The 27,490-nt window shown below is 61.3% G+C and overlaps 8 protein-coding genes across 8 annotated transcripts; 4 read left to right on the forward strand and 4 right to left on the reverse strand.

Annotated features, from left to right (window-relative positions):
- Positions 1-1,561: 1,561 nt before the first annotated feature.
- Positions 1,562-2,803, reverse strand: PLICBS_007123 (uncharacterized protein; the record flags this gene model as incomplete). The annotated part of the gene is made up of 1 exon (XM_018320528.2): positions 1,562-2,803. One exon carries the CDS (start codon positions 2,801-2,803, stop codon positions 1,562-1,564), a length of 1,242 nt encoding a protein of 413 aa, XP_018180425.1.
- A 2,434-nt stretch (positions 2,804-5,237) lies between these two features.
- On the reverse strand, positions 5,238-6,003 carry PLICBS_007124 (uncharacterized protein; the record flags this gene model as incomplete). Its single annotated transcript, XM_018320530.1, has 3 exons — positions 5,238-5,624; positions 5,696-5,772; positions 5,886-6,003. 3 exons carry the CDS (start codon positions 6,001-6,003, stop codon positions 5,238-5,240), a joined length of 582 nt encoding a protein of 193 aa, XP_018180427.1.
- Positions 6,004-10,098: 4,095 nt separating this feature from the next.
- On the forward strand, positions 10,099-13,627 carry PLICBS_007125 (uncharacterized protein; the record flags this gene model as incomplete). The annotated part of the gene is given in 6 exon segments (XM_018320534.2): positions 10,099-10,277; positions 10,499-11,037; positions 11,170-11,532; positions 11,878-12,241; positions 12,295-12,344; positions 12,360-13,627. The coding sequence occupies 6 exon segments, from the start codon at positions 10,099-10,101 to the stop codon at positions 13,625-13,627; spliced, it is 2,763 nt and encodes a 920-aa protein (XP_018180431.2).
- A 702-nt stretch (positions 13,628-14,329) lies between these two features.
- PLICBS_007126 (uncharacterized protein) lies at positions 14,330-16,227 on the forward strand (the record flags this gene model as incomplete). Its single annotated transcript, XM_065601113.1, has 2 exons — positions 14,330-14,594; positions 14,675-16,227. The coding sequence occupies 2 exons, from the start codon at positions 14,330-14,332 to the stop codon at positions 16,225-16,227; spliced, it is 1,818 nt and encodes a 605-aa protein (XP_065457185.1).
- A 531-nt stretch (positions 16,228-16,758) lies between these two features.
- On the reverse strand, positions 16,759-18,018 carry PLICBS_007127 (cystathionine gamma-lyase cys3; the record flags this gene model as incomplete). Its single annotated transcript, XM_018320535.2, has 1 exon — positions 16,759-18,018. One exon carries the CDS (start codon positions 18,016-18,018, stop codon positions 16,759-16,761), a length of 1,260 nt encoding a protein of 419 aa, XP_018180432.1.
- A 3,165-nt stretch (positions 18,019-21,183) lies between these two features.
- PLICBS_007128 (uncharacterized protein) lies at positions 21,184-22,768 on the forward strand (the record flags this gene model as incomplete). The annotated part of the gene is made up of 2 exons (XM_018320536.2): positions 21,184-21,252; positions 21,389-22,768. The coding sequence occupies 2 exons, from the start codon at positions 21,184-21,186 to the stop codon at positions 22,766-22,768; spliced, it is 1,449 nt and encodes a 482-aa protein (XP_018180433.2).
- A 498-nt stretch (positions 22,769-23,266) lies between these two features.
- Positions 23,267-24,278, reverse strand: PLICBS_007129 (rRNA-binding ribosome biosynthesis protein rpf2; the record flags this gene model as incomplete). The annotated part of the gene is made up of 2 exons (XM_018320537.2): positions 23,267-24,206; positions 24,265-24,278. The coding sequence occupies 2 exons, from the start codon at positions 24,276-24,278 to the stop codon at positions 23,267-23,269; spliced, it is 954 nt and encodes a 317-aa protein (XP_018180434.1).
- A 780-nt stretch (positions 24,279-25,058) lies between these two features.
- Positions 25,059-27,077, forward strand: PLICBS_007130 (peroxisomal membrane signal receptor PTS1; the record flags this gene model as incomplete). Its single annotated transcript, XM_018320538.1, has 1 exon — positions 25,059-27,077. The coding sequence occupies one exon, from the start codon at positions 25,059-25,061 to the stop codon at positions 27,075-27,077; it is 2,019 nt and encodes a 672-aa protein (XP_018180435.1).
- Positions 27,078-27,490: the final 413 nt, after the last annotated feature.

The following is a 27,490-nucleotide window of genomic DNA, read 5'->3' on the forward strand; positions in this document are numbered from 1 at the left end:
AAGCAAAGAAAAGGAAAGGATAACGCTGCCAGAAGCCGCCAAGTCCCGAAGTGCCAGGGGTTCGAGTCTCGACAGTTGGACGTCAGATTTACGGCTGCCGACACAGGCTGGGAAGCAGGCCGACGGAGCAAGCAACCAGACGGTGCGCTGCAGTCAACAAAGGGCTGGCCTGCAGCCGGAGAAATTGCGAGGAATGCTTTGGCCGGGCCGGCCTTCACCACACAACCCGGTCTCGAAATCGGGCCATGCAGCGCATGGGCGGCGAATGCCTGGCCGCAGGACACGTGGGCATCGTGCATGCTGGTCGGCCTGCTTACTGATTGCCGGATGCACACCCCGTTCTCCGTACGTAGCCGTCGACCCTTGCGTGCCAGGTCGACGGGCACATCGGAGTCATTGATGGCCCCGAGAGCTGCCCCTTCATCTGCATTCGAGCCACTGATGCGCTAGGAGACCTTGGACGGTCCTTCTCAGCAAGAACAAAGAGGCCAGCCCCTGTGATTAGCATGTTGTGTCGGGTGCTGGCTTGGACCTGCCAACGCGCCACAAACAGGTTCTTGACAAGCCGCAGACGCCCCAGGGCGAGGATGGCATGGGTTATTGGGTATAGCAGTTGCGATATTGGGCTGTCCAAACTGCACCACGCTCGGTTCGTTGCTGACGCCGCCGATGCAACCACCCACGGGGATACCAATCTCAAATCGCGTCTGAATCAGCATTACGACAGCATGGAGCAACCCGTCTCGTCCAGACGAGACTGGACCTCGCAGCCTTACTGCGAGGCTGCGATGGTGAAGACATAATCGACGGCGGACCACGTATCATGCGCCCACCACTACCCCGTCCAGTCTGGAACCTGGCTGCCGGTATCAAAAGGCAGCCCTAGCCTTGTGGTTGGACAAAGCCGACGTCGCCCTCTGGCGAATGAGGTTGCCAAACCGGCCCTCGATCAGTTCGCCATGGCGCACCACGTCGCCGGCTGGTTCGTCCTCGCAGTAACACGTCAGCTGTTAAGTGCTTAGGCTGCTGCCCGAGTTGAGAGCGTCATGGAAGCCATTTGCTCCAGAGTGTTCGGCAATTCGAGGTGGGCCACACTTGAAGAGACACTAGCGAGTTCATGGACCGCTTCTCTCTGGCTCGGGGAGCCAGAGGAGGTGAGTGGTATGTAAGGGCTGACCAGGGCGGCGGGCGCAGAGCCGCGCTCGGTGAGAATTGTGCTGATGGTGATGGCGTTGCAGCCGGTGGCTCGGTGTCTTGCCGTGCACATTGTCAGCACGAAGTAGCATCATGGCAAGCGTCGCATCGGGACTGTGCTGGGGTCCATAGGCACACTCGACACGTCAAGTGTCGACTACGCGGAGCTGTCCAGTCCAGAGGACGCGGTGCCTATTCCTCCGAGGCAAGCGTTTCAAAGCAACGGCGCGTCAAGTGTGGCATCCGCCTGCCTGGCACGACGAGAAGCCTACAGAGGCAAGACCCGGGCGTGGAAAGGGGCGCGGTGCGCACCCACACGCCTCGCATCCAGGGGTATCCCACGCACTTCATCTTGTCTATTCGCCTGCTACTGCTGCGGCTGCTGCTGCTCCTCCTTCCAGGCAGCATACTTGCGGTACACGTCACGTCGGAACGTCTGCTTCAACTCGCCCACGACGGCGGCATCCAGGGGCAGCGCTGCCTGGACGGCACCCACGCCGCACAGCCCGTTGGAGCGGTCGATGAACCAGGCGAGCGTCATGCCGCCGCCCCAGGTCATGGTGCGCTCGCCGTACCAGCCGTCGACGCTCTCGAGGGTCAGGAGGCCGCCCAGCCCGTAGCCCATCTTGGTGCCCGGGTCGACGCCGACGCGAAAGAAGATGCCGGCCGGGCTGGCTAGGGCGGCCGCATGTCCCGCGGTGGCCTCGGGGCTCAGGTGGTGCTCGAACATGTCGTCGACGGTGTCGGGTCGCAGCAGCTTGCCGTCGTTGGCCAGCAGCGACCGCAACACCTTGGCGAAGTCGGCACCCGACATGAAGAGCCCGTGGCCACCAAAGTCGCCCTCGCTGCGCTTGTTCATGTCGCCGCCGCCCCCGAGCGGCGCCCGACCAAGGGCCTCAGGGTCCTGCGGGTTGAGGTCGACGAGGCGCGCGCGTAGGTCCTCACGCGTCACGGGATAGAACTGCGCAGAGTTGATGCCCAGCGGCGTGAAGATGCGCTCCTGCATGCGCTCCCCGAGCGTGCGGCCCGTCGCCCGCTCCACCAGCCGGCCGGCCCAGTCCAGCCCGGGCCCGTACATCCAGCCGGCGCCGGGCTGGAACCCGAGCGGGTAGCTGAAGGCCTCCTCGACGGGGCGGCGCACGCCCTCGGGCGGGTACGGCGCGAACCGCTCGCGCCACTTGCCGACCGCCGGGCTCAGGAAGTCGTAGCTCGCGCCGGAGCTGTGCGTGAGCAGCATCTCGAGCGTGATGGGCCGCGCCGCAGGCTCGAGCACCGGTGCTTCGGCGTCGCCTTCGCCGGAGAAGCCCGTGAGGACCTGCTTGGATGCGAGCTCGGGCGCGAGCGCCGCCACGTCGCCCCGCAGCGTGAGGAGCCCGTCGTCGACGCACTGCATGGCGGCGACGGCAGTGATGAGCTTGGTGGCCGACGCCAGGTACAGCACGTCGTCGAGCTGCTCTGGACGCTTCTCGCCGGACAGAAGAGTGCGCTCGCCGAGGGCCCTGTCGTACACGAAGCGGCCCGTCGCGTCGGCCGCGCAGATGACGGCGCCATGGATCTTGCCCGCGTCAATGGCGGCCCCGAACGCGGCCTCGATGCTGCTGTCGCCCATATTGTCCGTGTGTTTGCGCGTTTCCGTGTGCGTGCGTGTGCGTGCGCCAGTCGTTACAAGAGGGGTTTCCCGCGCTGCATGCAGGATGGGGAGGCCTGGAAGATGGTGAGTGTCGGACGGGGAGTATTATACCGACGTATTGCTGCGGAGCGAGCTAACACTGCGAGTCTACGTCACAACGTCTGCACCTCGGCCGCGGCTCAATGGAGACATAATGAACAGCCTCGCACTCGAACTTGCCATGTTTCTCTCATAATCTTTCCGTATCACTCCTAGGCCGTGTAAGCTCTCGCTTTTGACTTTTTCTCACGCACAAGCTCCTATGGTAGGACGGAAGCTGACCACGCATCATCCCTTTAAAAGTCGGATGTCGCGATTTCAAGTGGTCCGCCACGGACGCCGCATGAGAGACTCAGCATCGCCTCCGTTGTCATTCAGCCGGCCAGACCGAGTCGGCCCCTACAAATACCGCGAATGCTTTCGCAGAGGCTTTGACACGTCTGCTGGTCAGAAGCTGGGATACGTAGTACTGCCGTCAGCATCCCCCGGGGTCGAGCATTCAAGTACATCGCGAATAAGCACCTCTCATCGCGGTCCGGCGACCGAGTTCTGCTACCTCCGGGAACATCCAATCTGGCTCATCTCACGGGGACGCTTGGTCCTGGATCAACAGGCTGTTTGCCAGCGCGCCATTTCCCCTTCACTAGGTGTGGGAAGCGGCCCGCCGGGTGAGTCACTCGCCGCGCACAAGCAAGCTTCTCTTGCTTACCACCTTTCAACAAACCCGCAAACGCAACAGTTAAAACCGACATCTGCACTTCAGCGCAATGCGTAGTCACAATTTGTGCAAACTACACAAGCATCACGAATGCGGGGTCTGTTCTCCCGCGGGCAACAAGCACATGTGCTGCACATCAAGCCGCTTTGTATTACGCATGCGCCGGATGTCTTCAGACAGTCAAGTGAGCCTTGGCAGGTCAGAAGGATTGACAACATCTCGTCTCAGATGACGGAACCGACTTTCCAGCCCTGGTCGTCGTTGCTTAGGCACCGCCCGGGAAGGTTTTTGAGGACGTTGCGTCGCGTGACCATGAGAGAGAGCTCTACGGATCCTTCAGAGGACTCGTCAAGTTACTGGGATTGTCCACGACGAGCCAATCGTCCCCCCTGAGGAACCCCTATCCCCCACAAACATCGCCAGGGGGGGTTACGTAGCTTCTCGACTGATACTGTCGCCTCGATCAAGCTCCGCGGGGAGACATATGGCTATCCAGAGAAGTCTCTCTGTCCGTCACCCAACGCCACCCAGGCTTCAAGTCCATGGTGTCTTGTCCCTCTAAAGGCAAGCAAGCAGGCAGCGGCAGCAGCAGCAGCCTCATACTCCCGTGTCTGACTCCATCACCCAATCCACCACCTTACCGCCCTGACCAGTACGACCCTCCTCTGTAGCCGCAGGACGCCAAGTCTTCACGCACGAAGCACTCTATGCTGCATACAAGCCTTGCAACCGAGCACGGCCTGCTCCTCCTCGCTCCTCCTCGCACCGAAATATGCGACTCTCCACCGCGCCGTAGCACAGCATGAATGTGACACCTGATCCTATCCGGCGACTGCCGGGACGCGCGTCTCAGGATTCAGGGCCGCGCCAACGGCATCGCTGCCGTGGCGGCGGAAGTGGTTGATATCTGCAGCATTGGCCGCGCCTCCGGGCCGCGGGTCATCGTCATGCCCCCGCACGCCTACTGTCCAACACGTGTGGATCTGCAAGGATCGTCGACTGGAGCACGCGAGGACGGCCCGGCATTGTGTGGGCAGGTATCGATACTACGCGCGTGAAGTGGCAAGCTCAACAGAGGCCATGGGCGAACAAACCAAGCACCGCGCTGCACGTAGGGAAACCGCGAGACAGTCGCGGCCAAGAGTTGGGCTCGTCCGCATCGTCGCGTTGTCAACGGTCAACACAGGCAAGCAGAGGACACCGAGAGTCAAGGTTCTATAGCATCAAAACTGTCTTTCCTACTACTCCTTTCGCCTCCTGCTATGATGAAAATCGCAAGCGAAGCAGCGCGCAACCATCCTCCAACAGAGTTGTGGCGGCCACCAGCAAACACTCTACCCTTCTCGCCATTACCTGGGGCCACGCACAACAATGCTAGAATTGTACAATCGCCAAGGAGTGTGGGCGTCCTCCCCGGCACCGCGTCCAAAAAAAACAAATATCGTAAGCCCCTCGTCGTTTCGTCGTCCTGTTGCTCATCAGGTGGGGTAATCGTCGTGTGAGGGAGTGCGCGCGGAAGAGAAAATTGTACTGGGTAAAGAAGTGGGTACAGAGAATCGAAGACGATGTCGGCCCAGTCGGGCTGCCCGACGAAGCCTGAAGCTCGCCCGGGGGGCGCCACTGAAGGCTCGTCGGATCGGGACGCGAAGTCGTTCTCTAGATGAGGTAGGCCAGGAGGCCAATGGCGGCGGCGGCGGCGGCACCGTTGCCGGCCGGGGCCATGGTAGGGGCAGCGAGGCCGGTCGAGGTGGACGTCGTGGAAGCTTTGCTGCCAGTGGCAGAGGCGGAGCCAGTGGCCGAGGGGGTGCCGCTGACCGAGCTCGAGCTCTCATCGCTGACCGGCGCCTTAGGCGGGTCATTCTTGCCACAGAGGTTCTTGATGTTGGTGGTGCAAGCCTTCTGGCCGTCTGCGTTGCCAACGTTCTGCTCGTTGCATTGGCCGAAGAGGGCATCGCAAATGAAGGTGGGCATGGTCTGCGTGTAGTACTGCAGGCCAGGCGCTGAGGAGTTGGACGCGCATGTGCATTCATACTTGAGGTCCTCCTGGATTGTGCGCGGTCAGCGCGGGCTCGAGCAAGCACAGGCAGGCCGGCAGGCAGGAGTGAGTGGCTTACCTGGGCACAACTGTTCTTGTCAGTGTCGTTGTTGCAGAGGAGGTTGCAGGTGTTGGTCTGAGCCTGGCACCATTGCGCTGCGTAAACCATGTTAGCAAGCTGTTCTGCATAAACGGATCGCCAGAGACTGGGGATGGGCAGCTCGGCCGTGGGGCAGCGAGTGCGCCACCAAGTCGCGAAGAGCACGTACCTCGAATCTGAAGCTGTACGGTGTTGGGGTCGATCTTCATGTCCAGCTCGCTGGTGTAGTTCTGCTGGGCCGACACCGCAGCGGCGGCGAAGGCGACGAGGGCGGCGGAAGCGCGCATTGCTGGTGATGTGAGGGAATTGGACGGGGAAAAGTGTGTGTCTAAGCTCTGCGGCGGCACACGGAGGCGGATAGAGGCCGACGATGAGTCTGAAATGCAGTCAGAGAGGCGTGGGTGAGTGGACGCAGTAGCTGATGCTGTTTCTGATGCGATTGATGATGGAGTGTTTCTGGTTGCAGTGCGAGACGCAAGAGAAGAAAAGAGGGAGAGGTTGCAGCGGGAGAGGGAGAGGAGAGAGAGGTTGGGTCGGCAGCCAAGTCCGAGGAAAGTGGTGGGCAGGTGGGCGGCAGGTGGGCGGCCGGGCTTGGTGTGGGAGTGGGCGAGGGTGGTGCCCGGGTGGTGGTGTTTTTGTTGGAAGCGACGAGCGGAGTGAGTGCGTGAGTGAGTGAGTGAGTGGGGGAGAGGCCGGGCATGGAAAGCGCGACGATGGGCCATGCGAAAACGGATGTTGCCAGTTTCCGCACCACTGGGCTTGGCACACGGCAACCGGGAAGGAACCACCTCCGCCAGCAGGCCAGCCGGCGAAGGAGCAAAAATGTACTTGTACTCGTACTTGTACATGCAGCGCAAAACTGTGCAACGTATTGGACGAACGCGACGAGCGCAAGGCATCGTACGAGCCGGCACTGATCCAGAGGAGCAGCATGAAGCAGGCTGTTGTTACTGGCAGTACAGTACAGTACCTCGCGAGACCGAGGCAGGAGAGCGCCTGATTCCATGCCGGCACGCCGATGCTGCACAGGCGTGGCTCGGCACAATCTCAAGCGACGTAACATGTTACACGTAGTACGAGTACTCGCACAGGCAGGCAGGGACGGACAGGTTTCTAGTACAAAGTACTCCGTACCTTTTCTGCCAAACGCACTTGCCTCCGTCGCAGACAGACAGACAGACAGACAGCCTCAGGCAAGACAGGCGCGCCAGACAGGAACAGCAGGAACCGCCCGCCCTCGGCCGCATCCAGCGGCAAGCACCAGCCATCGGTCGGGCCGTGTCGCATTTTCGCCCTGGGCCCTGGCGCGCTCTCCTGGGGTACCTGGCATCTGGCAGCAAGTTGGGCAGGTGCGGCCAGGGGCGCTGGTTGCACTGGCTGCGCTGCACTGGCCACTCACGAAGGGGTGACTGATTGATCGAGGTGGTCGTGCTCCGGCATGGCAATTTGCTTGGCTCACATTTCTCCCCTCCCAACACCCGCGCCGCCCGATAACAACAGAGGAAGAAAAAAAAAAAGCTCCTCCGCCCGCCGGCCCAAAAGGCAAAAGGCCATCCGCCACAGGCACTACGATGCCGTCCGTCGCCGGGGCCAGGGTCGCAAGTGAGTCTCGGCATGGCGCTAGCGGCCACTGGCCCGGTCTGGACAGGGAAGGCAAGTTCCCCATCTTTTCTGCTGCCCGTTGGCGGCATCGTGCATGACTGACGACGGGCTCGACCCACGGATCCAGCGGGCGGCCGCGCCAGCCACGATATGCCCGCCACGGCTCTCCACCCGATCAGTGCTGTTGCATCCACCGGCGGCCGCCAAAACGTCATTCATCCAGGCGTTGTCGCTTCATTTCGCTCCTCTTCCGCCTCGCGCCGCTCCTCGTCCCCGGCCGAGCGCAACAGTGGGATTCAATTCGATGCACGAGCCACAACGCGAGTCGATCGGCGACGGCATGAGACGGCAGTTGGGTCAGAGACAGCCAAGCCGGACTCCCGGCGCTCATGCGCGACGTCGCCCGACGGTTGCTGGGGCATCCGCTTCCCATTCCTCCTGCTCATGCTCTGGCGCCGCCGGAGGCCATGTCCGCCGCGCTTTTTGCTGGCTGGCCGGCATGGGCCTGGCGTGGCATAAATGGCCATGTCTCCGGCTCGAGCGGCGCCCACCCGCCCCGACGGCCAGCAATTGGCGCGCGCGCGGCCCAATTTGATTCATGTCTTGGGTGCATCGCATCGTCACCCTCGTGCTCGACTGTCCCCGCACCAGGCTCGGAACACCCATGTCGGCCGGAGACGAAGCCAATTCCCTGGCACCACCCGCGTTTCACCTTGATCGCTCTGCTTATCTCGAGACCTCTCTCCAACCTCCGCAGCTGGATCGGTCCGTGTCGCGAGGTCGCCCTCGCTTTATACAATTGCCCCGTGGCTGGAGGAGGCGCTGTGACGTTGACGAACCGCGCTGCCTCGCAACGACTTCCTCCAGTAGCATGCCCCGTTGGCTTGTGGCCCTCGGCCCCGGGCAAGGATGAGCTGTCCCCAACACGGCTAGCTGCAGCCTCCCAGCCCCCTCGTCCCTGACGAGGGGCAGCGTTGCCTGTGGCGCATCCGCATTGTCGGACACGAAGCTGGACGCTGCAGTGGAGGTGCGGGCAGCTGCCTGTTTGGCTGCGCTCGCAGTTGGAGGCAGCACCTCGAGGCGCCACCAGGTCCTCCCATCGAACTTTGTCGCCCACCTTTGGGTCGTCTCCATTCCCACGACCGTGAAGCCCTCGCTCAGATGCCTCAAAGCCCATCATCCGTGGAAACGACCCGCTTCGTTGCCAGAATCTCGTCGGTGGTACTGTTGGGCTTTCTCATGGCGCAACGGATCGTAGTACATTTCATCAACGTATGAGTGCCCAATTCAAACCCGCGCGCTCCTGCTCAGCGCAGGTCGTTCAAGCAGTCGCTGGATTAGCTGCTTCGTATTGCAGACACGTCAACTCGGGACTCGGCCTTGGCACCTTTAAGCGTACACTAATCGTACGCGGGCCGCATTGCCTGGAGCATGTCGTATGTGCGGAGCAGATTGGCACGAGAACGACGGGCGTCAGTAAAGCGCGTGGGCCTTCGTGTAAGTTGCCAAGCGGCATCATACAATTGCATCGTGAACACCACAGAGCGACCGAGTCAAAAAGCAACATATTCCAATCTACGGCCAACATGTGAGGGTTGTACTGTGCTCGGTCGAAGGAAGTATGCAAGCACTGTGAACGGTCGTCTGCCAACAGGTTGGGGGCCTTGTCCAACCAAAGTTGTGTGTGATGTCGACTATCCAACATCGTCGCTCCAGATGCAAACTGCTATCTTTTCCCCCATATAGAGCTTGTAAAGGTGTCTAATACACTCCGTTCATTGAACTGGTTTCGAGAATGCAGATCATATATGGCTTCCAAGAGGTCTACGGCAGCTTGAACCGGCTACTGGCGGCAGGCAGCGTGCTGTTCTGGCCACGGCTTCATTATCTCTTGTTAATCCTAATCAGTATTCATGGAGTTTATAGCTTCAGCGCACGAGCGAGCAGTCGCTTGCGGAAGGGAGTCGAAAGTCAGGCCACAGCTGAGCAGAAGCGGTGCCAAACCTCTCACAGGTTGTTGCTCGTTGGCGCGGTTTGCGGGCTGATGGGCTGCCTCATCAATATCCAGCGTGCTGCCAACCTGCTGAGCATACTCGCTCCTTGGGTAAAAACCTCGCTCAACTCTGATCCTGTGACAAACTCCAGCTGATACTTCCTAGACTGTCCTGGTCGGCCACGTCATTGCCACGCGCAGTGAGCGGAACCCTGCAGATCGGTTTCGAGCCGCCATGAACGGTGCCGCTTGTGGTGCTCTTCTTGCCGTTCTCTCTGGCAGTCCTCTCTATGAGCTCACGCAGTCCAACACGAGTCTGGCGCTTTCTGGCCCGGCCTTTGTGATTTCTCTGTGCTCGCTTGGCGGCTTCCTCTCTGTCCCTCGGCAAGCGGACGTGTTCTTTCGGGGCAGATTGGTTGATCGTCAACACACAGCGTCGCTCCTTGAGCTTCTGACGTTTACCTGGCCTAGCAAGGTATTTCGCCTGGAGAATGTGCGGTTGATGGGGGTGAAAGACTTGCCTATCGTTCATCCTGACTTGAGAGCGCAGCATCTTTGTCAACATGGTCAGGTTACCAGCCGCAGCTCGCAGAGGCTGGTCGTTCGCTTGGCCAGGGCACATACGCATGCACTATTCCTGCAATGGGGTCTCGCAGCTTGCAAGTCTGTCGTCGTCATGACACCTCACTTGATCGTTCACCATTTATTGCAGCGGCTTAGTAGCGAGAGCGAACAGTCCACCGGCCACGGCGGTGTTGCCCTTGCGCTCCTTCTTGGGGCTTCCAAGATGGCTGAAGTAGCGCTAGACTCGTGGCTGAGCTGGGTCACGTCCAGCAAGATCCAGTTCCCGATGCAGGCGACGCTCAACTCCATGGTATATCGCAAGGCGTTGTGCCTGCCAAACGCCGCAGACGGGGCAGGACAGGGTTCAAAGACGTCGATATTTGCTCAGATGAGGAGCAGCAGGTAAGCGGGATGTCTTTGACACCGATGAGAATCTCCGTTGAATTTGGGTATAGTGCCAGAGCGTGCATGTTATTCACTGACACGCATCGTGTCGCGATGACTGTTGCCAAGCTGATGTGGACGACGACTCTATTGGCCAGACTGACGGGATTGAAGAGTCTGATGACCGGGCTACTGGCATCAGCGCTCGTCATGCCGTGTAGTGCTCTCCTAACCAAGAGGTATGGCATTACAAAGGCAGAGCAGGCAAATATTGAGCGAGAGCGGTCCGGTGTACTCGCAGCTGCCCTGCTGGCGGTTCGGCAGATAAAACTCGCCTCTGCGGAAGAGACCTGGGAGCTGAGGATACAGCAACTAAGGGACAAGGAGCTTAAGCATCTGCTCACTGGTGCCGTCTGGCTATCGCTGCTCGTTTTCGTGGCAAACATCAGCCCCGTTATCCTCGCCGGTGTTCCGATATACATCTTCACGCTACAGGGCTACAAGCTGACCGCATCAATCGCATTTACCTCCATCAGTCTGTTCCGGCAGCTTCAGTCGGACATATCCTACCTGCCTCTGATCACTCCGTACATATGGGAGGCTTGGATGGACCTTTGTCGGCTGGAGGCGTTCTTTGCCCAGGACGAGCTGGATAAGACTCAAGTCACACCGGCCAAAACGGTGAAGCTGGAGAAAGCAGCTGTTACCTGGCATGCTACCGGGAGCAAGGAGAACAAGGCCTTTACGCTGAAGGACCTGTCTGTGCAGTTTCCGAACGGTGAGCTCAGCGTAATAACTGGGAATACCGGGTCTGGAAAATCGTTGCTGCTGGCTGCCATTGCGGGCGAAGCCAGGCTTCTTTCTGGTAGCATCCACCGTCCATGTAGCAGTGCGAACTCCGATATCAAAGCCGATGATACCTGGATCTCTGCCGGTCAGATGGCTCTCGTAACGCAGTCCCCCTGGATGGACAACACCACAATTCGCGAGAACATTCTCTTCGGCCTCCCTTTCGACGAGGAACGGTACGCTCGCGCCCTCCATAGCTGCGCCCTCAAGAAAGACCTCGCCACGCTCAAGGATGGCGACTCTACGCTCGTGGGCATCAAGGGCGTCACGCTGAGCAGCGGGCAGCGCTGGCGTGTCGCCCTCGCGCGGGCGCTGTACTCGCGGGCCAGCCTCTTGCTACTGGACGATGTCTTGAGCGCTGTTGACGCAGAGGTTCGTGAGTGGATCGTTGAGAGGGCGCTCTTTGGGGACCTTGCCAGGGGGCGTACGCGTATCCTGGTGACGCATCATGTGTCGCATTGCGTGGCGAGAGCTGCGTGCCTGGTTCGCCTTGGCGACGGGAAAGCACAGATCCAGTTTCGACATCCTCCGCCAACTGATGTGCCGAGACAACAGGATTCTCGCCATGTTCTTGCTGATCAAGTTCATTTAGAAGATCTGTCGACTGCAGAGCGCAAGATAGACTCAAGTGCAAGAAAGGAAGCAAAACAGATCTCATCGGAAACACTCCAGAAACCACTACCGAGTTCTTACCGGACGTATTTTATCGCCACGGGCGGCACCCCAAGCTGGCTACTTGCCTTGCTGAGCGCTACGACATGTGAACTAGTCGGTCTTGCTACAGCATGGTGGCTCAAGGAATGGGCCTCTCAAGACAAGTCCCGACATTATCAGGAGCGCCGCGTTCTCTCTTACGGCGCAACCTATATACTGGTGGCCACTTTAAGCTGCCTTGTCACTGCCGCTAGGTGCGCTGTGTGGTATAGTATCGGTTTGAAAGCCTCCAGGAATCTCTTCCGGGCCATGACGGCGGCCATCTTCGGGGCGAAGCTCCTGTGGCTGGAGGGGACATCGCACGGGGAGATTCTTACGCGATTCACGTCGGACATGAACGCTGTCGATGAGCGACTGTCGCATGGTGTGGGCTACATGATTGAAAGCGTGGCAAAGCTCTTGTCCATCTTGTTTACGAGGTGCGTCGCTTCTTCCTCCCCGAAAGCCTTCCTTGCACTGACTTGGTTATAAGTGCATCGTTCTCTCTCTATGATGTGTCCCTTTTCGCCGCGCTGCTGTACTGTTACTTGACCATAGGGATGCGCCTCGTTTCCGTACTGCGAAGACTCAAAACTATCAGGCAGACGGCGGCATCGTCCTTGCAGCAGCACGTCACCGCCGTGCAAACTCCAGATGGCGTGCCGACTGTGCGTGCCTACGGCATGTCTGCCTTTTTTATAGATCGCATGCACGAGCTCATCGACGACAACACGTCGAGCATCTGGCACATGACACTGTGCAGCGTCATGATGGATCTTCAGCTCGGGATGTTGGGGGCCCTCTTCGTCACGTCGTCGTGCTTGGGCATATGTCTGACCGGGGCGGACGCCGGTACTGCTGGCGTTGCGCTGTCCTTTGCCATGCAGTTCAATGCCACGATGGCTGGCTTTCTCAAGAGAATCGCCACCGTGGAGTCTGGCCTGAACAGCGTGGGTAGGATTGCCGAGTACAGCAGAGTTCCTCAGGAGCCGGTATCGGGTATTGATGTGCCAGAGTCTTGGCCGTCGAAGGGTGGCATCCAAGTGAAAGGCGTGACGGCAGGCTATCACCCGGGCCTACCTGCTGCGTTGAATGACGTGACGTTTTGTATAAAGCCTGGTGAACGGGTTGGTGTCGTGGGACGGACAGGGGCAGGCAAGTCCTCGCTCACGCTGGCGTTGGCGAGACTGATTGATCTCCGACAGGGGAGCATAGCGATCGACGACATCGACATCTCCACGGTCAAGCTCAACGTGCTACGCCGTCGCATCCTCATCATCCCGCAGGACCCTCATCTTTTCGCCGGCTCCCTACGCTCGACGCTGGATCCTCACGGAACACACGATGACGGGACGCTCATAACGTTACTGAAGCGACTCCGGCTCCACGCCACCACCGGCGAAGACGGCACGGACATGCCGTTCACAAACCTGTCATTCACGATCGAAGACGGCGGGCGCAACATCTCGCAGGGGCAGCGCCAACTCCTCTGTCTGGCCAGCGCTCTTCTGTCCCGCAAGAGAATCGTCATCATGGACGAGGCCACGAGCGCGCTGGACATGGAGACTGACGTGGCGATCCAGGCGGCCATCAGGGAGGGGTTGCCCGATGCGACTGTCGTGGTGGTGGCGCATCGCCTGGCTACGGTTGCGGGGTTTGACAAGGTGCTTGTTCTTGAGGACGGGAGGGCGGTGGAGTTTGGTGAGCCGAGGGAGCTGTATCTGCGGAGGCAGCATTTCTGGAGGCTGGTGAGGTTTAGCTCGGATCGGGAAGAGTTGGCGGAGAGGATCATGAGTGGTGAGACCTCTCGCAATAGTCGAAAGTGAGGCTGTCTGCTAGTCTACTGGGTTGCCGGGATAGTAGACACAAGAGAGTTTAGTAATTCTGTTTCCCCTTCGTAGATTTCCTTGTAAAGTGTTTCACCGATGAAAGCCTTACCCCTGAATATGATGCTGCAACTTACAACTAACATCAGCAAGGATACTCACGACGCCCATACCCCGAGATTAGGACAACACTGTGAGCGGAGTTCGCGTTCTGCGTTGCTTCCGGAGAATTCGAACGGCCACAAGGTGAAATGATGAAGCAAAGCAGTCTAGGCGTTCTTTCATCTGTGGACTCTCATAGCCGCCCCATACAGGGTAAGCAGGATCGCCGCCGGGCGGGCCCTTGAAGTCCCGGCGGCAGGTGAGCGGGCGCTATCTTATCGGGCGTGGGGCAGCCACCAACAAGTGCCCCGGGAGATGTCACCACCACGCGAGCAGCAACCTACCTAACTAACCCCCCCGTGCTTGACTGCTAACTTAGCTACTTGCGTATATCATCACCACCCGGCCAACACCAAACCCTCAGATTCCAGCAGAACGCCGCTTCCGCCACGCACCAGCTCCCCCACCCCCCCGCGGCGTCGTCATCGTCAAGGGATCGCGGCAAAGGCAAGCGTCTGTCCCATCAATGACAGCCTCGGACAGCGACGACGACCACCTCGTCCTTTGCCAGGCGCAGACGCCGCCGCCGCCGCCGTCGCCATGGACCGGCTCCCGCGCGAGCTGGTAGACGCCATCCTGCTCAAGTGCCTCGCCGGGGAGTCCAAGAACGAGGTGCTCGAGCTGCGCCTCGTGTGCCGCGTCTTCGACCGCACCCTCAAGCCCTACGCGTGCCGCACCCTGGGCCTCGACTTCTCGCGCCTCAGCAGGCTGAGCGGCTTCCGCAGGCCGCAGGAGGACGCCCTGCAGACCATCGGCTACCACTGCAAGAGCCTCTACGTCGACCTCATGGTGCTTCGAGATGACAGTGCGTTTTGCCCCTTTCACCAAGCTACCGAGCCCCGTCCCGTCTTCTGACCAGTTGCTGACTCGTCGAACCCGAACCAGTGGAAGTCGAGTTCCTCGAGACCGTCTTCGCGCGGGTCCCGTCCATGACCGAGTTCTGCCAGACCATGCAGCGCAAGTACTGCCTCAACGACGCCTCCTTCACCGAGACGGAGTACCTGGACACGCTCGAGACGATGCTCTTCAACTGCCGCGACGTCGACCGGCTGCGGCTCAACCTCCCCTTCCAGCTCGTCGGGCGGCACGTCAACGCCGCCACCATGATCCTCGCCAACACGCTCAAGGCCTTTGCCAACCGGCCCGAAGAGGACTCGGCCGACCTGCACACGCTCGTCCTCGAAAACGTCACCGACGTGGCCATCTGCCACCTGTGGATGAACCCCAGCGACGTCATGAACATCATGGGCGTCGTCGCCGTCCTCAAGCACCTCGTCCTCACCCTGCGCCGCCACGAGAACGAGCCCCCGCGCGTCGGCTGGTTCGGCGCCTGCCTCTGGAACCTCATCGAGAACGCGGGCCTGCTCGAGTCGCTCTGCCTCATCGGCATGGACCAGGAGGACAAGCCCCCGCGCGGGCTCAAGCAGACGCGCTTCTGGCAGCTGCCCCTCGACGAGTGGCGCGCCCGCTCCCTGCCCGCCCCGCGCGTCTACCTCGCCCACCTCGCCCACCTCGAGCTCAAGCGCGTCGAGATGCTGCCCGAGATCCTCGTCAAGATGATGGAGGAGCTGGGCGAGACCCTCGAGGAGCTCTACCTCAACGAGGTCTACCTCAAGGCCGAGCAGGGCCGCGACTGGAACGTCGACTCCAAGAAGGTGCTCTGGGTCGGCCTACCCAACGTGCGGCCCCCCGACGACTGCCAGTGGCTCGCCATGGCCGTCCGCTGCGCCGCCCCGCGCCTGCGCCTCTGCCGCGCGAGCTTCCTTGCCTACGACCACTACCTCCGCGAAGACTGTGCCTCCGCCCCGGACTTTGACCTCGTCGACCCCTGCGGCCTCGGCCGCGGCCTCTCCCAGCGCTTCGTCGAGGTCGTCCTGGGCGTGCCCCAGCCCAACGACCCCTCGTCTGGCGACCCCGTTGAGTATTTGCCCCGGGATCCCGTCGACGACCACTTCATCGCCCCGCAGCCACGCTCCTCTCAGCCTCCCTCTCAAACAACTGAACATGATCCAAATACCCCTCACCAAGACCCGCAGCAGCAGCAACACCAGCAGGGTCGTATACAACAAGATCAACAGGAACCACACAATGGACACAACGAAGACCGTCCATCACCCCCGCCGCCGCCTTCAGACCCAACGCCCGTCCCGGCGCGCACCCCCCTCCGCATCGAGGACTACGACGTCAACGCCTACCAGACGGCCGTCGCCAACCCGACGTCGCAGTGGCACAAGAGCATCGACGGCGTCTTCGCAAACTGCAACCAGAACACGCTCGACGAGCTGCACTACATCGCCGAGACGGCCTGCCGCGGCATGAACGAGATTCACCGCCGCAGGAGCGAGTGGACCGCCGGCAACAGCATGGCCAACGAGTACGCCGACAACCTCATCAACCACCTCCCGCCCGCCGAGGACGCGGAGCAGGACGCGGCGTGAGGGAAGTGGCATTCTTCTCATGCATGAGTGTCTGGTCTATTTCTTCGAAGAAGAGAGGAGAGGATAGTCAAATGGTCATGGCAAGCGGGCGTTTTCCCCATTTTCTAAAGACGTCTTTTTGGTCTCGTTAATGCAGCTAATATACCCACCCACATCCGGATCGGCTTTGCCTCTCTGCTTGTATATAGGAGAGCGTACATGGCTCGTCCGCCAAGAGATGGCTTTTTCCTTTCCCGTACGTAAAATTCAAATGCGCTATGTGATTCAAGGCCCTCTCTGAACCGAAATCCCATTAATGCCCACTGCCAGTGGCGGGAAACATGTGACAACCCAAGGACGACCCTCCTTCTGCTGCTGCGGCTCGTGGAGCTCCGCGACAGCATCGCTTGGCCTAGTCACCAAGTTCGACTCGCCACCACGGCTCGTCGTCGGCGGCCTCTCGTCCTCTAAAATTCTAATACTTCGTTGCGGTACTGGCATGATTGGTTTTTTGGAGAGCAAAGGGAAAAGCGAACATGCATATCCAAGAGCTTATTGGCCGTTGACGCCGTTGGCAACGCCGTTGCTGGCGGGGCCCTTGACAGCCTTCTCGAGAGCCTGAAGCACGTCGTTCTTGAGGTCCTCGGCCTCCTCGACACCGCAGCTCAGGCGGACGAGGTCGTCGAAGACGCCGACGGCTTCGCGCTGGTCGCGCGGGATGCCGGCGTGGGTCATGCTGCTGGGCAGCTCGACCAGCGACTCGACTCCGCCCAGACTCTCAGCCAAGGTGAAGATCTTGGTGAGCTGGCAGAAGCGCTCGGCAGCGGCATGGCCACCCTGGATGCGGAACGACAGCATGCCACCGCCCATGCCGTCGCGGTGCTGCTTCTTGGCGATGTGGCGGTGGGGGTGAGAGTCGAGGCCGGGGTAGTTGACGGCGATGACGTGGGGCGAGGCCTCGAGGGCGTGGCCGACCGTGGTCGCGTTGTGAGAGGCGGCGCGGGCGCGCAGGTGCAGCGTCTTGAGGCCGCGGTGGGCGAGCCAGGCGTCGAACGCCGAGGGGACGGCGCCAATGGCGTTCTGGAGGAAGCTCAAGCGGGCCTTGAGGTCGTCGCTGTTGAAGGCGGCGACGCCCATGACGACATCGCTGTGGCCATTGATGTACTTTGTGACGGAGTGGACGACGATGTCGGCGCCGAGGTCGAGAGGGTTCTGGACATAGGGGGAGAGGAAGGTGTTGTCGACGACAACAAGGATGCCGTGCTTGTGCGCCTCGGAGACAACGGCGCGGATGTCGACGAGTCGCAGGGTGGGGTTGGAGGGCGACTCAATCCAGATGAGGCGCGTCTGGTCGGTGATGTGCTCGCTGATGTCGACCTCGATCTCGGGGGTGAAGGTGACCTTGACGCCGTGGGCTTTGGCGACCTGGGTGAAGTAGCGGTGGGTGCCGCCGTAGACGTCGGAGACGGAGATGACGTGGCTGCCGGCCGCCAGGCTCTGGAGGATGTTCGCGGTGGTGGCGCTGCCGCTGGAGAAGGCGAGGGCGTAGCGGGCGTGCTCGAGGGCGGCGACGGCGTTCTCGAAGTTTGTGCGGTTGGGGTTGGAGGAGCGCGAGTACTCGTAGTCACCTACGGGCTTGCCGACGGCGGTCTGGGCGAAGGTGGTGGAGAGCGAGATGGGCTCGATGACGGCGCCGGTCGCGGGGTCGTGAGGTGAGCCGGCGTGGACGGCGAGGGTGCCGAAGCCGTGGACCGGGGTCGGCGGCCGCGGCGGGGTGCTGACGGGGTTGTCGGTGGCGATGGGCGGCGACATGCTGGGCAGATGTTGTTGCTGCTGTTGCTGCGACGGGACTGAGATGGGTATGGCGGTCGTCTGAGGGGGTTCAGACGGTCAAAGAAGAAGAAGGGAGCTGTGAGAGCTTCCTCGCTTGGGGCGGAAAGTGCGGCTGGGAGGTGGTGGTGGTGGTAGTGGTGGTGTCGGCTGCAGGTCCCCAGGCGAAAAGCAGATGGAGGGGTCGTCGATGGCGTCGATCAGCGGAACCGAGCGAGCGATGATCCGACCGGGGATGGTGGTTGCAGGAGAGGCGCGGAGTGGAATGGAGAGAGAAGAGAACAGAACAGGAGGGCGGACGGGACGCGAGGTGGATGGAGGGCAGCAGATGTATATATTTTCCCAAGAGGGGGGTTTTCCAGGATCAGGCAGGAGGAGGAGCAGACGGGACCTTCCTTGTCCTTGCGCGGGCGCGGTCGCCGGTGCGATGTGGAGATTGACGAAGGTCTGCTGAAGGGTCCCGCGATGCGCCTGAACAGCCGATGCCCACTTTAAAAAAAAAAAGCTGAAGCTGCCGAGCGCCCGCTAACGAGTCAAACAAGAAGAGCCGGAGGGGGTCAGGTTCTCGTCACAATGGCGGGAAATGGTGTCATTCACAGAGTTTCAGAAGCGGTCGCTGCGTTGCTCGACTGGGCTTCGGGACGGCGCGCCGCTTGCGACGAGGCGACGAAGACGCACTGGGCAGGTATTATTATATCGGCTGTGCGACAACCCCGATGGGCCTCTCCCTCTCTGTCTCCCTTGACGCACGCCCCCCATCATTACCAATCCATCCCGATCTAATCCAACCAGCAGCTGCTGCGGCGCGCCCTCTTGTCCCTTGCGCGCCCGCCCGGATCCGAAGCGGGAAATGGTGGCGTCACAGACCTGAATGACGAGCAGTCCGACAGATCACAGACAGATGGACGAAACAGGGGACAATGGAGATGCATAGACACACGCAGAAGGGAATGTCGCCTGCGGACCGTGTGACAAAAGTGCGACCCCCCTCGGGCGACGCAGCGCGGACGCACACCGCCCTCTTGCAGCGGGCCGGCGAGGGCGAGACGGCGGGGAATCAATTAGGTCATCGCCTTCGACGCTGTTCTCGACGCCTTCCGTGCTGAGCAATCCTCGCGGCCGTCAGTGGGGTTGGTGGATGGTGGTGGTGGCCAGCGGGTGCCCGGCCGGCATGCAGCGCGATGCGGCGTGATGCAGCGGCGGTGGGGACGCCCTGTGCCAGGCGAGACAGCCCAGCCCGCCGGCCTTTTGGCAGCCGCAGCGCCCACAACTGCCCGGAGCCCGTCAAACGCCCACCACTGTGGGTTTGACAGGCGGCCGGCGCGGGCGTCGGTCACGGATGGCGCCATTCCCCATTGAGCACATGGGCAATTGTCAACGGCGCATGCGGTCTGCCGCTTACAACATCGGCGTCATTCGCGCCCATGCGTCGTGCGGGTGGTCACGGAACACGTAGGTATTACGAGATGCCCGTATTCCATGCACCATCATCCCCGGACCCTGTCTCGTTGTCGTCAGAGATCAGTGCTGCAGTGCTATGGACACTTTACACTGTATCGTGTCCCAAGCAAGATACTGCGCTTCCGTGGAGCCCCTCCCAGGCCCGGCGGACGCAGAGGGGCATCTCGGCGGGCAGCGGCGGCTCATCAGGGCATTGAATCCACCACGACCACCTACTCGTAGGTATGTACCTACGACGGACCTGCAATTCAGTTGATCCTGGGGCACATCCTTGCACTGTAGCGTCACCTGGCGGGTCATTGTCACCGGTGTGCTGCCACCCACGCATCCACGCCCATCCACCGGAAATGTCCACCTACCACTCCCCCTGGCACTGTGCATGTCGCTCACCGAACCCCGCCCGCTGTGCCTCGGGAAAGCTGCGTCAAAGGTGCATGTCGGGAATGGCGGGCTCGGATATGGCCGTCGTCGGGAATCCAAGCCAGAACCCTGGGCCTTGCGTGCTTGCGTGCCCGGATGCTGCGCAGACGGAACGGGAGGGGTCCGCTGGATCGAGGCTGTGAGACTGCGCACGAGCTGGCGACTCGAATCCTTTTTCAAGAATGTCGAGTGCGCATCTGCAGCTTGCAGCTGCGCGCGACACGGGAGAGCGCTGTGACGACCAACTCGCTCGGGCGTCGACATCGTTGCTGCCGGTAATGCTCGTGGCAGCAATGCAGCTCTCTCCCGCCCCTCCCGTGGTCTTCTCCGGGCTCTCAATTGGCAATGACACCTGGTGATGCGATGCAGCGGCAGCGCAGGACATTTACGTCCATGGCAACCTGCTGAGCGGCGCTCAAGCGAGCGGCCGTCCGGTGCCATCGCCATGGAGCCTCATCGTCGACCACGCCGGGTTCCTGCTCCCCGTCGGCCCCAACCTCTTCCGCCTGCCGCCCGCGACATGCAGCTTTCGGACAAACCCAAGGCCCCGTGGGTTCCGTGGGCGGGCATGTGGGCAAGAAGGATTTACAGGTGTACCTTCCTCTTGGCTGTCTATTCCCAGGGAGTCGGCGACTGATCTCACCTAAACCACTGGCTGCTGTGGCGCCCATGAGCCCCTCGGACAGTGGACGACCCGTCAGCCGCGCTTCCCCCCCCCGCAGCGCCACACTGGCCGCGTCTACAGAGGCCCCTTGGAGGCCCTGAGGCGCTGCACGGCCCGCCAACCACAGCGTCGCCAATCGAAACCTTGGCCCCTGCTGCCCCAGATGTGGCAGTGCTTAATAACACTCGGACGCTCTCTGGCACCTGGAACCTGATCTTCAGGCTTCAAGCCAAAGGACGCCGACGCTTCCACCCGTTCCTCCTCCTCCACCGCCTCAAGGACCCCGTCACAGCATCAGACGCCAGCGCAACCGCGACTCAAGCGGCAACGTGCTCCATCATAGCAGCAGTCTCCGTCTCCGTCCTCTTCGCGCGCACCTCGCACCCGCAACTGCCGGCTCCAGCCCAGAGCTCAGTCCGTTCAACCCGCCTTTGCCGCCGCCGCTTACAAGTCTCGAGCCCATCGCGCCTCGTATTCGTAAAAAGCGCCGATTCGTGGGGACCCTGGGCAGCCTCAGCGGCCATGCCTCGAGGTTGCGCAACAGCCAGCCTCATCCATCGCTGTGAACTCGCACATCCTCAGTCGCCGCGCGCCCGGCCGTGATGCCGCCCCGACGCTCGCACAAAAAGTCTCGCGCCGGGTGTCGCAGGTGCAAGCATCGCAAGATCAAGGTGAGGCTTTCCAGGCGGAGCTGGCCCGCGCGTGCGGAGGTCCATTCTTGACATGTGACGAGACTTCACGGACGCTGGATGTGCCCGTCACTCATCCCTTTTTTCAAGCCGTGATAGCGCTGACGACCCGACGCAGTGCGATGAAGTGCACCCGCGATGCGGCAACTGCGTCAAGCACGGCGTGCCGTGCGACTTTGAGAGTCGCGCGCCGCTCGACGACCTGGCCGCCCTCACCCCGGCTGCCGACGACAAGTCTGCCATGTCGCCCTCGTCCACGTCCGCGACGCCTGCCGCTGCGCCCAAGCCGCTGTCGCCGCAGCAGTCTCCCAATGCCGTCCCCGCCACGCCCGCGATACCCCAAGCAGACGTCGCTGTCGTATCGCCATCCCCCCGGCATATCGACAGGTTCCTCGAGCTCCGGCTGCTGCATCACTTCACCACCAGCACCGCGAGCACCCTCTTCACTACCCAGCAGCCCACCAACGAAGATGTTTGGCAACGTGCTGTCCCTCAGATAGCTTTCCAGGGAAAGGATTACCTTATGGACGCTGTCCTCTCCGTCGCCGCCTTGCACCTTCGGACCCAACACCCCAACGACAAGGCTCTCATCCGGGCTTCGCATGCCTACGCCGCATCCACCCTCGCAGAGTACTGCGCGTCGCTCGAGCGCGGCATCACGGCGGACAACGCAGAGGCGCTCTTCCTCACGGCCACCCTCATCGCCTTCCAATCCACCGCCTCTCGGATATTCGCCAAAGACGATGGCGATGCGGACGCGGCAGAGCCGAACAACCGATACACGCTGCCAATGCCTTGGTTCCATGCATTTCAAGGCGTAAAAACGATTGTTGCATCGTCTTGGCAGTGGATCAGGAACAGCGAGGTCGTCAAGGCGGTCATCGACTCCCAGCCCAGCTTCCAGCTGGACCTAAACCCTCGCGGACCAAAATCTTTCTTTGGCCATCTTCTAGATGGGCTAGACGACGAGCTTGCTACGGAGAATCGATTTCAAATTACCGCAACTAGCCAAGCCTACTCGCACGCCGTTAGCGTCCTCAATTGGGCGCACAAGAACAAGTATGCGCCGGCAACGCTCGCCTTCCCGGCCAGCGTCTCACGGCGCTTCGTCGAGCTCGTCGAGGAGAAGCGGCCACGCGCCCTTGCGATTCTGGCCTGCTTCTTTGCGCTCCTCAAGCGCATGGATAACGTGTGGTGGCTCGGCGACGTCGCGCGCAGAGAAGTCATGGGTCTCGTCAGCTTGTTCGAGTCGGGCTCGTCGTGGTGGCGGCATCTCGAATGGCCTGTACGGATTGCCCACTGGGAGGGTAGCACCATCCCGCCCGACGTGTGGGGAGCCGAATGCGAGGAGCAGCCTCAAGCAGACAAGGGATTCGTCGAGACCATGATGAGCCACATTGAGCTGCTGACCAAGATGACGAACCCGGTGGCCGCCCAGACGAGCCCCACGATGTCTGTCGCGGGGGACTTTGGCCTTACCGCGGCACCTCTCGATTGAGTTCTGCGTTGGGCTGCGACGGCCATCAACCATCACGCCGTGGTGAGCCATCATCATTGTTTTGGGATATTTGTGAGTGGCGTTGTCGGCTACATCTGTATTGAATTGGGACCTTAGCGATAGGCGCCGGGAAATGGTACAACCGCGATGGATTGACTACAACATGGAGATACAGCGAAATTATGATACTGCTTGAAGACAGATGGTCGGGCGTCCGGGTACTGGATGATGTATTTGGAACGCCGTGGGCAGAGGGATCGCATTGGAGGAATGGGTGAATCCTCAAAGTCTACTGGACCATTTCGGGAACAATCACCCAAGCCCGATGTGGGACAGGTAGCACGCGGAACTTGAGAGCTGGGTAGTGCCGGAAGCAATGAGCTCGAGAATACATCTTTTTAAACTCCCTCAGATGCAGATGACATATGGACGTGATATTGGCCCCCCAGAAGCGCCGCAACTCCGAATCCCAAGCAAGCGAAACCCCACACTCCCGTCTCAGTGCTTGGTCCTCTTGGCATCCTCCTCGACGATGTCCTCGCGGGGCTCGTCGTCGCCTCTTGACCGCTTCAGGCCCTTCATCTTGCGGAGCTGGAGCTGGCTCAGGTCCTGGCGGCCCAGGTGGACGCGGCCGATCTTGTCGCCCATGGAGTCGGTGGTGATGTTCTTCTTGGTCTTCTCCTCGGTGCCGCGGGCCTTGCGCATGGCCTCCTTGAGCATCGACTCGTCGGCCTCCTGGACGCGGCCGACGCGCAGGTCCATGCGCGGGCCAATCTCCTCGACCTCGACGCGGGGGAGCTTCTGGCCGCTGCGCTTGGTGCGGATGAGGTAGACGCGCAGGTGGATGGCGGGCTTGGCGTCGTCGCCGCCGCTGACGGCGTCCTCGGCCGTGACGGAGACGATGTACTGCAGGCCCTCGACGTCGATCTTGTCCGAGGGCTCGCCCTTGAAGAAGTCGAGCAGCATGCTCTTGGCGAGGGTATACTCGTTGGAGACGGGGCTCTCGAACGCGGACCCCGCGAAGAGCAGCATGGGTCGCAGCCCGACGGCGAACTTTTTATTCTTGAACTGCGCCATGGAGCGGAACGACTCCGGGTCGAGGTACGTCTCGAGCATGTCGAGGACCTTGTGGCCGAAAGTGCGGACGAACGTGATGGCGTGGGGCCGCTTCTTCTGCGTGCTGCCAAAGACGAGCAGGCTGGCGTCGTTCTTCTCGGAGAAGAACTCGAGCGACGAGGCGTCCTCGAAGGGGTGGATGGGGTTCTTCTTGGTGAACTTTTTCGCGAGCGGCAGGCGCAGCGAGTGCAGGTCGTTGAGCGCGTCCTGGACGACCTGCGAGCACGACGTGCCGCGCAGGAAGAGGCACGTCTTGGGGTTCTCGATGGCCTTGGGCTCGCGCTTCTCGAGCGCCCGCTTGGAGCGGGCGTTGCGAGGTTTTCTGCGAAACATGTCAGTCAGCCTGGCGGCTGGATGGGGGGGCAATCAAGGGCGCCTACACTTGGCGAAGCATTGTGATGTGCGGCGGAGCTTTTGCGTTGCGATGGCCAGAAGCTCTCTCGTCTGGCCTGCGTCGAGACGTCGGATTTCAATGAAGTCGAAAAAAAAATGAGGAACCGCTCGTTCCTGCGCCGCTATCGATAAGCTGCAGGCGTTGTTTCTTGGAGCAGCGCAGTGGCTAGTGTGGCGGGAGTGAGTGTGGCTGGCGCGGCGTGGCTGACAGCGGGACCCTGGCCAGATCCTTCGACACGGACTTCGATGAGTCTCGTCTCATCTCGGTCAACGGCGACACCCCGCAGTCACGTGGGCGTGCCTCGGGGCGGAGCAATCCCCCTCGCTGGGGAAGGTTAGGCCGGGGGCCGGCGTCGTCTCTCAGGCGGGTGAAGCGCTGCACTCTGCGCCCTGCCCGCTGCGCCAACCCACTGTCAGCCAGTCACTCAGTCAGGAGCGGCCGCGGAGCCTGCCTCGGTACTTTTCCCCCCGCAGAAACCGCCCAGACCGAGCCGCCGCCGTCGCCGCCGCCACCAGAACCAACGCCGACGCCTCGGGTGACGTCCTGCGTCCTTACAAACCACATTTCTCCAAAACCGCACTCCGGCACGCAGTCGGGCAGCAGTCGACGACATTTTACCCGCTCCATCCCTTCCCGTTCTTCTCCTCCATCCGTCCATCTCCCATTTCCGACCCCGCCGCGGACGGCCCCGACCATCGCTTCCCTGCTCTCCTTTCGCTTGCGTTCGACTTTCCCCCCCAAAGATCCAGGGACGTCACGCCCCTGCGCCAGAGACTAGACATGTCGTTCATGGGAGGGGCGGAATGCTCCACGGCCGGCAACCCGTTGAGCCAGTTCCAGAAGCACGTCCAGGATGACAAGACGCTGCAGCGCGACCGCCTCGTCGGCAGAGGGCCCGGCGGCCAGCTCAACGGCTTCCGCAGCCATCAGGCCAATGCTCCCCAAGATGAGGTCCGTCTGTCCCGCATCTCGACCGGCTTCCTTCCCGAAGTGCCTTTGCTGACCCCGCTGCCGCAGATGATGAACGGCTTCCTCAACGGCGCCCCGAGTTTACAGCAGGACTTCCCCATGCAAGCCGGCCCTGCTCCGCTTACCCCAGCCCAGCATGCGCCCATGCGTGCGAGCTCGGCGTCCCCGTCGTGGGCGCACGATTTCAACAACCAGCCCGGGATGGAGTCGGCGTTCAAGCCGCCACCCGGCGCTCACTTCAGTGCCGACGAGTTCGCCCGCTTCAGCCAGCTCAACGGCCAGGCTTCGTCGGCCAGGTCCAGCCCCATGCAGAGCAACATGAGCAACATGCCCGGCCAAATGTCCCAGCGTCCCATGATGGGCGTGGGAATGATGAACCGCGGCATGGGCTACGGCCAGGGCATGTTCCAGCCCATGTACCAGAACCACCAGCCCCTGCAGCAGCAGCAGCAGCCGGAAGGCAAGGGCAAGGGCAAGCTGGTCGAACTCGACGACAGCAAGTGGGAGGAGCAGTTCGCCCAGCTCGAGCTGCAAGATCAAGAAGCTGCCGAGAAGCTCAAGGAGCAGGAAGAGGCCAACGCCGCCGAGCGCGAGCTCGACGAGATGGACAAGGCCATGCAGTCGGAAACCAATGAGTTCGGTGACTTCGAATCTATCTGGAAGGGAATTCAGGCTGAGACTGCTGCTGCCAGGTCCATGGTCAACGAAGACCAACTTTTCGACCAGTTCGACAACGACTGGGACACCAGCGCCATGCCCGACTTCCAAGGCCTGGGAGACTGGGGTCGATTCGGCGACCCCGTCGTCGAGAAGTACATGTTTGAAGAGGAGAACATCTTCCGCAACGAGAAGAACGCCTTCGAAGAGGGCGTGCGGGTCATGAAGGAGGGAGGAAACCTGTCTCTGGCGGCGCTTGCCTTCGAGGCTGCCGTGCAGCAGCATCCCGACCACGTTGAGGCTTGGGTATACCTCGGGCAGGCTCAGGCCCAAAACGAAAAGGAGACGGCAGCCATCCGGGCCATGGAGCAGGCGCTCAAGCACGACCCTAACAACCTCGACGCTCTCATGGGCCTAGCGGTATCCTACACCAACGAGGGCTACGACAGCACGGCGTACCGGACGCTGGAGAGGTGGTTGTCGGTCAAGTACTCCAACATCCTGGACCCCAAGGACCTCTCACCCGCCTCCGACCTGGGCTTCACAGACCGGCAGCTTCTGCACGACAAGGTGACTGATCTGTTCATCAAAGCAGCGCAGCTGAGTCCAGACGGCGAACACATGGACCCCGACGTCCAAGTGGGCCTCGGTGTGCTCTTCTATGGCGCGGAGGAGTACGACAAGGCCGTCGACTGCTTCCAGTCGGCGCTGCACTCGTCAGAGCTGGGTACCTCGAACCAGCAGGAGCAGGTCCACCTCCTCTGGAACAGGCTCGGCGCCACGCTCGCCAACAGCGGCCGCTCCGAGGAGGCCATCGCGGCTTACGAGCAGGCGCTCTCGCTGTCGCCCAACTTTGTGCGCGCGCGCTACAACCTGGGCGTCAGCTGCATCAACATCAACTGCCACCAGGAGGCGGCGTGCCACTTCCTGGCTGCCCTCGAGATGCACAAGTCGATCGAGAAGTCTGGCCGCACCAAGGCCTACGAGATCCTGGGCGACGGCGCCGCGCCGCAGGTGGACGAGGCGCTTGACCGCATGTCGGCCCAGAACCGGAGCAGCACGCTGTACGACACCCTGCGGCGCGTCTTCACGCAGATGGGCCGCCGGGACCTGGCCGAGAAGACGGTGGCCGGCGTCGACCCGGACGTCTTCCGCCCAGAGTTTGATTTCTAGACGGGGCTGGCATTGGACGGCTGGCCTATTCGGTTTCTTGCACGCATGGAACGCGGGCAGCTACGTCTTTGGAAGGGACATATTACTGAGTGACGAAGATGAAGATATAGCGTGAAGGGTGGAAGGAAAGGGGAACAGGCATATGTTGGATAGGTACCTATCTTGGGAGGTGGTCCACAACCGACTGCCTCACCCGCGCGGTCTGTACAAAACGGACTAATGTACGAGGGCAACGTCTTGCAAGCAGCTCGACACGACGAGGGCGCTGCCGCTCACGAACAAATGGAAATGATGCATATACAGATTTGTCGTGCTCGCTGTCCTGCCGCCTAGGACTCTGGTGTCGTGCCCTACCACGTCGACCAGCGATTTTGTATCCCGTAATGCCGTAACTGCGGATCGTGTGTGCATAT

Source organism: Purpureocillium lilacinum (genome assembly GCF_023168085.1).
Source record: "Purpureocillium lilacinum CBS 284.36 DNA, scaffold_5, whole genome shotgun sequence".
In the NCBI taxonomy this organism is placed as follows: Eukaryota; Fungi; Ascomycota; class Sordariomycetes; order Hypocreales; family Ophiocordycipitaceae; genus Purpureocillium; species Purpureocillium lilacinum.